We start from the raw sequence: 9,711 nt of genomic DNA, 5'->3' as shown, positions 1-9,711 counted from the left end.
CAGAATGAAATAACAATAGCAAGCAACATATCTCACATGGAATCTCTATAGATATCCTAAGTGCACTCAGTAGAGAGCATCTATTGTAAATCGGCCTATTTTTATTCCTTAATGCATATTACGTTTAGCAGCAGCACACAATTAGGTTAATCTTTAGGCGTATCTTACATGCCAAAGTTTATTGTAGTCATCTCTTTATAATTAGGGTTCATTTGCACAATGACGATAAACTCTATATCCTATGTGTTATCAGCGTATGTAAACTTCGTACCGGATTATATGATAATTATGCTTTACAACTACTATTGTTCGCAAAATTAGTATTTGCATAATAAACATTTGCGGCTATATGATAATTGAAGCACTCTGTTATGCCATTTGTACAATAAATATTTTTGGCCGCTGAACATCCGCGCGTCTTATTGCCTCAGCTTCTGTGTAGTCATAGTTGATATTTTCAAAAGAGTGTGACTTCTTCTATAGGATGTACATTGAGTTATGGTTATGCCTTATTAATTACATGACATTTCTCAAATTATTAATAAAAATCATGGGGTGTATATGTTTGAATTCAAATTGAATTAAAAGAAGGATATCACATGAAATGGTAAAAATGCATATAAATAGAGCATTACAGAGGAACTTACTTTTTCACTACATAACCTAGGACTACAAATAACTTTAGAAATTATTCCATCATATAATAAGAATATTAGTGAATTTTTTAGATTTTTGAAAATTTATTTGAAGCCGTAACAATTGTTCAAAGTTATAAAAGTAGTCTTTTTGGAAAATTTTAGTTTAAATTTATATAAGATTTTTGGATGAATCTAATTAAAATAGGTTGCATATTGATTATAAAATACGTAAAAAAATTCTAAAATTTTTAGAGCTAAAAAAACTACTATTTTATACAGAGAATATATAAAAAAAACTGAGATATAAACAGTACTAGCCATACTGTTCATCCAAGCCGAGCCTAACCACCTATCAGAGATCATGGAGCAGTTACCCGTGCTGCCACGGAACGATGTAAGGACTGCTTACCGCCTTTTCAGAGGTGACAAGGATCTAACCACCTTTTCAGATAGCAGTAGACGTCTTTTTATGTACATCTTTTCATCAAAGATCTATTTATTTAAATATTAATATTAGAAAATATAAAAATAAAAAAACTCGAGGGGGGCGTCGGTCTATGGGGAAAGCATGGGCTCCACTGGGCAGTTAGTTAACAGACTGTCATCAGGTTGGGCGTATGGAGAGGAAGGTGATGCTGGGGGATAAAGGTCCGGGACAACGAACACAGCATCAGATGATAACGTTTCTGGAGAAAATAGCTGCCCAACTTGCGCTTGCTCGATCCATGGAAACCACATATTCTCTTTAGATAATAGAATAAAAATATCTCAGCCGCTACGTCTACCATATAGTCATAGTTCATCAAATAAGATTTAACACATAGATAATGTCCAACATCAAACACCAATTATATTGTTAAACCTGCGTCTACACTTGGCAAAAATATCCATGATGGTTAATTCCAAAAAGCGGCATACGGTGTGTATGGTTTCTCGCTCTTCCTGCTTTTGTAACAGTACCCAAAATCTTATCTAGTGTGTACCCATGAAAGTTACATGCATAATGAGTGAATATTTGCTTTATCAAATATCTTTTCGACTAAGCCAAAGTGATCAACAAATGACACTTGCCCCAACCAATTTTTTTTTTCTTTTGCTTTAAACCTACTCCATTTAGCCATGATCCAAGCACATGGGATATACTAAGAGGAGGTTGTAAGTCAAAAAGTGATTTGAATTGCTCTCTAAATAACTTAGCAAAACTACAATCAAAGAAAAGATATTGAATAGTCTCATTGTTACTAAAAAAAATGACAATTCTCATTGTCTTCCCAGTTCTTATCCTTAGTGAGGATTACTCCTTTATGCAAAAACCACATGAAGATCTTAATTTTTAGGAGCTTTAGTTTTCACACATCGGTTTTGATGCAAGATATTGGAAACCACATAATCCAGCGTTACAGAATACTTGCGGCGTCAGATTTCCTTGCGTTTGAAATAGGGTCCAAGATAACCATGCAATGGTACGTGCACGCATGGTGAACGCGTGCAAGTGGTGCCAACTATTTCCGTTGTTGTATGATCACCAAAATGCCGAGCAGATTCCAGCGTTGGTCTCGGGAGGAAAGCAGTCTGAGTTGATTTATAGCACCTGGGTATAGGTAGAGTAAACCCGCAATATCAAATACAATGGATGATCTCATAGTAACCGAATAATACAAATGGAGCCTTCGTTTTTGACCAGCTCTTTCGTGTACAGTTTGACAATGGAATGTAATGTATCACGGATGAACTTTCAAGCTTTCACATTTGCATTTCAGGCATGCAACTGCCAGCGTCTAGGCCCGTCGATGGCATCTTTATCCCGAGTCCTGGCGTTCTCCAGGCTGGCCGTCAGACCTATGACGACATAGTCAATCGTTTCAATTGTCCCGTCCGTTGTTGGCTTCTTCCAGAGTGAGCGACTTTCAATGGCATTTTGTCTAACGTCGATAGTAGCCACTGTGAGCTATCTATCCACATGATTCACTATGTCAACACCATACGCACAGCTTACTGAAGTCAAGAGTACCCAATGAACCCACCCTCATCGTAATCCCCGCCGTCGGCACTGAGGCCGACCAAACAAACACTAAAACATCACAAATTTTTCTAGGCAAATCAGATGAGACTAACCTGGTGTGTGGTGTCGTGCTCCTAATCATCTATATTAGAGTCACCAAAACTAGCCAGTTCAGGCTTACAAGTAGCATGTGTTAAAAATGAGGCTTCAAAACCTGAATAACACAGATACCGCAAATCCCTAGCTAGCACATATTTTTCAGAATATCTCACCGCAATTTGCAATACATTGGGGCAGAAGTAACGAGGAGCTAAAATATACCTTAGCATCCAGTGAAGTGTCTCAGTGATAGCAAACGATGAAGTATATATATATCAGCATTACTTGCATTGAAAAGTGAAACAAGGATCAGACAGAGATGAGCTTCCAACACACACTTCAGTAGGACTTCTTTTCTAACAGAAAGTTTTCAACTTTTTTCCAGTAACATTTTCTACCCGACGGGTACATTAATCCAATATCACTCTAGATAGGAATATGCAGCCATTCTGCTAATAACAATTCCATCAACTACACTAGGAACCCAAGTGGCATATTTGAAGCTTACAGCCTGGAAGATAACTTCGCTGGGCCGTAGCTTGAATGAGGTGGCAAGAAGAATCGCTACCAGATGTTCTTCAATTGCAGCACTAACAGCATTCCTCTTAAGCACGCTTTACCGGCCGTTGAACATAAGATTTGTTCGGGTCTTCTGTCTTAAGTTTTGGGGGTTTGATCTCGCCTTTCCGTCCCTGTAAAAAGGAGTTAGTAAGTTACTAATTCATGGGTGTCAAGATACTTCTTCCTATATGCACTTCTAACCTTCTTTCCGGTCTTCATGAAATCCCTCCAGCTAGAAACCTACAAACCACACATCCATGGTATCAGGCAGTTAGTACATGAGCACAGATTGTGGCACTGTGTATGGATAATGGGTGACAGGGAATTAATTACGTGAGTACAAACTTTAGCACTGACGATGCAGAAAAGCACTGTAACTCAAGTCTTGAATGCAGCACTAAATTTATGGTCATATTATGATGCGCTTAGGCTAATACGTGTGCATTGAAAAAGTACCCTCACGGCCTCACCCTTCAACTATGCTACTCCCGGACTCTCCCAGTATCCCTTGGGATTGATGGATGATTTTGCAAATGTATTACAATCTATTTGTAACTACTTACCAATTATGAGAAAGATATTGATTACCACATGTCATGGAGACATAGAAGTGGCAGTAGTATTTCGCCAGCACATTAGAGCTCAGATAGTCAGACTGAAAATAGTGTTTGAGGTACCAACTATCATACAAAAAAATCTACAGTACTGATGATTATGCTAAAAATCCACTAACAAGCAACAACACTAGATAACACATCGTGATCCTTTCCTTGCCAGCTTTTCAGAATACTCTTTGGTACTAATGATAGGTGATCTAGTCTCATACTGAAGTTTGTGAAGAAAGTAACCAAATGCGGGGAAAAAAAACTTAAGCATCATAATGCTGCATGGCTAACAGAGTGTCAAACTTCTACATAGAATAGACTGCAAAGGTACCCGCTGGTCTCTGGTCTCCTCCCACTTCTCTTCATGCTCCCTCTTCCTCTTCCACATCTCTTTGGTTTCTTCCTCATCCTTCTTACATCTTCCTTCTTCCTCTGATATCTGTGCAGTGCACATGAACATAGCTCATTAGCCATTTATCTCAATCGATGATATTCGAATTTTTCTTAACTTTGCTTACCCTCATTTGCATTTTTCTCCGACGCCATTCTTTATCCGTCAAAATTTCACGAACTTTAATTATCAGCTGCTGCTGAAATTCATCTGACCGTTCAAACTGCTCTTCATATTTTCCCTGCAAAGATGCAAGCAGATCATTGGGGTTCAAAATCGTTCAAGATGCATGAAGTTCAATAAGATGTTCCAAGTGGCACGCAGAAGCAGGCAATCATCATAATATTTTGTCAACATAGAGCTACTGAACCACACAGATGACGTATGCAAAAGGAAACATCAGATCTGCCAGATTGTACGTGCTGTTGCAATTCCAGCAAATGAAGCTTTTCAGATACACAAAGCATTTCTCTTTATGAAAAAATGTTATTTTAAAAGATTCTAAAATCCAATCAAAAGCGTGATGACTTCTACAGTATGTTCACATAATTGTTTCAGTGCCTAGGGGATCAGCCCATAAAGACAAAAGTGCAGCACATATCTGCACAGTTATTACAGAAATTCCAGCAAACAACAGGCGTTTTGGATGGTGCAGGCAGCAGCCAGTACTTTTGGGCATTTGTCCCACATGAAATAAGATACAACCAAACTCTTCAGAAGGAAATCGAAACCAGCATCACCAGTAGTGTAACCAGGCCAGTCAGAACACTGGGGATGGGATGGTTATAAAATTGTTCAAACCAGTGAACTAATCCAAACTAGATAAATTCAGGCCTGTCTTTCAAACATGAAACATGGTATTCCGATGTTAATAACAATGTTGATGCTAGAAGTTCACATCACCTTCCATAAGATAAACTTACCTCATCTACTTGGGATTTTATTTTGGAAGCACTGTCTTTCTTTAGCTCCTTTTTCCTCTTTGCCCTTAGCTCTTCTGAAATTTTTAACACAAAGGAACGCCAAATTTTTGTTCAAGTTCATGTACGCTTTATTTCATTTGAACAAATCACTAAACCAGAAACAAGAACCATGTTGTGAATGCAAAAATAAGAGGAATAAAAAGATCACATCACACCTTTTGCAGCAATAACTTGACCAAGAATATATCCTCTTTCCTGTGGATCAAGCAGGAGCTGCTGTGCTTTCGCCAGAGCTGTTTATGAGCAGGTACCATCAATTAAATATATATAAATGAGCAAGGAAATGGGAGAAGCAATATGACAGTTGGAAAATAGCAAGTAGTTTAAGCGCAACAAAGTGGTCAATTTTTTAGTGGAACCATGGCATAACTAGCTACAGCAGTCAAGCTCTTACAAGAAGAGATACTGCAACAGTTACATTTCCTGGATTCTCTTCAAAAGTGTACCCCATAAAGGAATACAAAAAGTGGCTAATCCTACGTTAACCTTCTTGGCACTACCATGTCAGCGATCAAATTAAAACTGCATAAATTTCATTTCTAAGCTGATTACTCATGGTATAATTTTGAAATAGTTATCTGCAACTCTTTCTGGACATAGGATACAGATCTAGTTAATTCATTTCCAGTTCTCTTCTAGTATGACGGTGTGTCATGCCCTCTTCCGGTCTTTGCCATGACAAAATTTGAATGCCTACAAGGAATTTTTATTTTCGAAATGCATTAGTTTTGCTGATTCTATTCTTCCCAAATCCCAGTACTTTTTTCTGATTTGCAGGCTGATACCTAGAATTACTAACTGGTATATGCTCGTTGATGGTTTATATCATCGTACAAGTCGTATTTCAAAAACAAATATGCCTTAAAGGAATGCAGTGCAATACTGTCTCCTAGCATGACAAGATTTGGAATTACAGCAGTTCTATACTACTTATACGCTCCCCTACTGTCATTACTGGCTAGTTTCCATAGATACCTGCAAAAGCTTCTTGTGCTTGCGGATGCTTGCATTTATCAGGATGGACCAACAATGACAGCTGCAAGATGGTACGAAAATGCAACATGCTATTAGATCTACACACAAACTAGATCAGAACCAGAAGAGTTTCTAAATATCAAAACCATGTCTTGATACCTTCCTATATTGCTTCTTCACCTCGTCTGGAGATGAATCAAAAGACAACTTTAGATGCTCAAAGGGGTTTAACTTGAAGCAACCAAGTATCCTGATAAATTAAGAAAATGTTAGGAAGGGGCAAGATAAGTGAGAAATAAACAGTCAAATGATCTGGCATTTCAATTCATTTAATTTTATCACTAAGAAAGACTCCCTAGTTATCCATATGCATGTTATTCCAAACTTCTAACTTTGTTATATAGAAATGTCATTGTGCAATTTTGACTTGAAATATAACTTCCCCGAGCACACTGCTTCCTCAAGAGCAGTAGTCTAGACAGGAAAGAGCTTTAAACAAGGTTTGGGGAATAACTTAGGAAGATTAAATAAGTTTATGAAGGTGATTCACCTTCACGACGCCAAGAGGCTAAAATAATATAATAAACCATAGTCATAAGAAATTTGGGTTGACCGGGTCGAGGAACGGAGTCACAGGACATGGGTCGACACTTGAGAAAAGTTGGGAACAAAGGGGGTATACTTCTTCGGGATGATAATTCGAGACGCGGGACGTGACCCCAAGGATTCCGGGTCGATGACCCTGGGACGAAGCTTGAGATTGAGGTACATACTCATTTTGCTATCCATCACAAGAATCCTTGTCCATGGCTTTCCGTAGGGTCAACTAGTCAATGATACAGGGATGTAACAAAAAATATGCAGGAGTGGAGCATCCAAACTGCAAACCGCGAAAAATAACCTTTTTTTTCACCCCCGCCTCCACCGTCTTCACGGCTCCTCGTCTGCGCTAGGTAAGCCGGACTCTTCACCTGCATATCGTTTCGTAGCAACCCAAACGACAAAAGTGCGTGACACATCCAGAATCGGGACGTTGACCCAGTTCGACCCCAACCCTCAAATTGGCTTGATGTCCCGGGGTCGTGGAACGAGCCTTCAACCCCGATCCGTGTGACTATGTAATAAATATCTACCATTTGGAACAGGAGAGGGTAAAACAAGATAAAGCTCAAATGCCATTGATAAACGGTTGGTTTCGGTTCATTATAACTCTCATTGATCAACTTCTATACGCCATTTAAACAAACTAACATCTGCCTCTACGTGTCTAGTTGTAATACATGGCTACCTATTTGACAATCATGTTTATATAAACTTAAGAACAACAGAAAGAAGATGGAGTCCATTTGACAGCACAAGTTATGAAGGAGGACATCTATGACTTTTTCATTTCACGCATAGCAAACAGTGATAACATGCAAGAAGGTATGTCCATCTTGAGTACAAAATGATAAGCTTATGAGAAACTAGCATAGCACAAGAGGCCATAAATGTTTCGATTCTGACATGGTACACATAATAAAACTAAACACACATATAGTGCTGAGAGGGTCCAAACATGCAAAGTAACAACGGAAAAAGCAACAGATCCATAGCTGGAAAATCTACACAGGATCAGAATATGGCCAAATAAGAAAAAGAAGGTTGGGAAGTTCAGTATTCGCACTTAAATTCATCAAGCTCACTCTAGAGCCCATCGGTACCTTGACTTTAAAGGACTTACAAATGCACGCAGAATACGAATTGAGCAACAGATTCCCATAAAATTAGCAATGTTGAAGCTAGAATGGTCTTCAAGACGTGAATCCCCAATTAAATCGGCCAGCTAGATAACATTAGACTTTGAACTGGATCACTAGCTGAGCCAAGCTACTGCAGGGTTTGGATTCTGCCAACCAAACTCGAACAACTCTACATACATATACCGAGGACCTCACCAATACAGCGCATTTTGTCTCAGATAAGACTAGACCAGCAAACAATCATGATACAAACGATCATGGTGCAATCATCGCACACAGAGTAGAAGGGGCAAATTTTCGGAAACTGCTGATTTCCATAAACGGAAAACATGAAATTTGATGCAATTGACAGCCAGAAGCTACGTAGATCACGGGTCAAGCTCAGTACGGAGACGACTAAAACATGTGAACGACCGTAAAATTGGGACCTAGGATTCACTCGCTGATAAAAGGGACACCCCAAATCTCAGCGAAACTAAGCACCCAGCCAGGGCTACATCTACTAGGCCGCGCACCACGGACGAATGGCGCTAAACGGATCGAATCTGAAGCTACGGAACGCGAAGAAGGGACTCGCTACAAAATGAAACCATCGGGTCAGACGAGAAAGGGACAGGAGGGGGGAGAGGGAGGGGGACCTGCGGACTTCGTTGTCGCGCTCCGCCTCGCTGACCTCCGCGAGGAAGCTCTTAAGGAGCTGATCCTCGTCGGCCTCCGACGACGCCATGAGATGGAGGGAAGGAGCTGAGGAGGGCCGCGGCGCAAGGGGATGGAAACGTGGTCGCGGTTTGGGTGGTCTCGGGCTCGGCTTCGGTTCGGGGAGGACGACGAGCGAGACGACAGGGCGATTGGCGTCGCGGATGGGAGTCGGTGACGGAGCGAACGGTGCAGATTCGTTGTGCTCGAAAGGGGCCTCGTGTGGATTAGGCCATGTTTGTTTCAGTTTTGGATAGCGATTTTCAGTTTTTACAATCTGAAGCTGAAATAAATAGATAGTTTTTTTTATAATTTTTTAAAATCTGCTGATTGTATTGTGGGAATTTGAGAAACTGATTTTTCTCAACTTTTGATAGATTATGAAAGTTTATTTTACTAAACTGTCTATCAAATGTTTTTAGAATCTATAACTTAAAAGCTTTTCATAATTCAGCTTTTTACAATCCAATTTTTCACGATCTAACTTCTATAAATTACTTTTCAAAATCTTCAGCTAAAACAAACAAGCCCTTAGATTACACTGCTAGAGCAAGGTAAAAAAAAGTTTTTTATTTATGTCATTATAACTATTACAGTTTTAAAATATATCACTATATTTTTTATATTAAAAAATGTCATTATAAATCTACAAAATTTTATATTGGTAAAAGAGGTGAAGCCTAAACGTTGTTACATATTAGTCCCGGTGAATATGGTTATTAAATAATAATTAATTTTAGACATATTATTAAAGTTGATTAACTTTAGATGAATACTCAATTTTTTGGGAAAAAAGAGACGTGTCGCATGATGGGCCGTGTCCTGGCCCGATCTCGTGTGGCCCAGTATTGAGCTCGAAAGCAACATTACAGAAGGTTTTTAGAGGGCCCAATTTGTGGCCAGAAAACCAGAATTTAATTTTTTTTGTTTTTTTTGTTGAGCTTCATGCGGAAACGCAAACGGGAGTAACCGGCAGACCAGCACCATCATTCAGTCTGGCGGTTCGTAGCAACACTTGA

General features: G+C 39.3%; 1 protein-coding gene across 3 annotated transcripts; it reads right to left on the bottom strand.

Moving 5' to 3' along the window:
* Positions 1-3,059: 3,059 nt before the first annotated feature.
* On the bottom strand, positions 3,060-8,839 carry LOC133912098 (J domain-containing protein spf31-like). Of its 3 annotated transcripts, none has more exons than XM_062354676.1 (11): positions 8,635-8,773; positions 7,156-7,225; positions 6,937-7,080; positions 6,414-6,504; positions 6,255-6,315; positions 5,435-5,512; positions 5,220-5,293; positions 4,424-4,537; positions 4,215-4,344; positions 3,502-3,540; positions 3,060-3,431 (listed from the first exon to the last, which is right to left on the bottom strand). In XM_062354676.1, the coding sequence occupies exons 3-10, from the start codon at positions 7,041-7,043 to the stop codon at positions 3,533-3,535; spliced, it is 663 nt and encodes a 220-aa protein (XP_062210660.1). In that variant the 5' UTR covers positions 7,044-7,080; positions 7,156-7,225; positions 8,635-8,773; the 3' UTR covers positions 3,060-3,431; positions 3,502-3,532. The 3 variants fall into 3 exon arrangements, with proteins under 3 accessions (XP_062210660.1, XP_062210659.1, XP_062210661.1); XM_062354675.1 differs by having other exon boundaries at positions 4,237-4,344; XM_062354677.1 differs by lacking the exons at positions 6,937-7,080; positions 7,156-7,225 and having other exon boundaries at positions 4,237-4,344; positions 8,635-8,839.
* Positions 8,840-9,711: the final 872 nt, after the last annotated feature.

This window comes from Phragmites australis, chromosome 3, assembly GCF_958298935.1.
Source record: "Phragmites australis chromosome 3, lpPhrAust1.1, whole genome shotgun sequence".
Taxonomy (NCBI): domain Eukaryota; kingdom Viridiplantae; phylum Streptophyta; class Magnoliopsida; order Poales; family Poaceae; genus Phragmites; species Phragmites australis.
The sequence above is the reverse complement of the archived record's forward strand: the minus strand, read 5'-3'. Positions and strand labels throughout refer to the sequence as shown.

Excerpts from the sequence above, each read along its gene's own strand:
- LOC133912098 (XM_062354675.1), bottom strand. The coding sequence starts at position 7,043 with ATGGATAGCAAAATGAGTATGTACCTCAATCTCAAGCTTCGTCCCAGG. Across the intron at positions 6,316-6,413 it reads TGAAGAAGCAATATAGGAAG|CTGTCATTGTTGGTCCATCC; the intron begins GTATCAAGACAT and ends ACCATCTTGCAG. Across the intron at positions 5,513-6,254 it reads AGCACAAGAAGCTTTTGCAG|CTCTGGCGAAAGCACAGCAG; the intron begins GTATCTATGGAA and ends GCTCATAAACAG.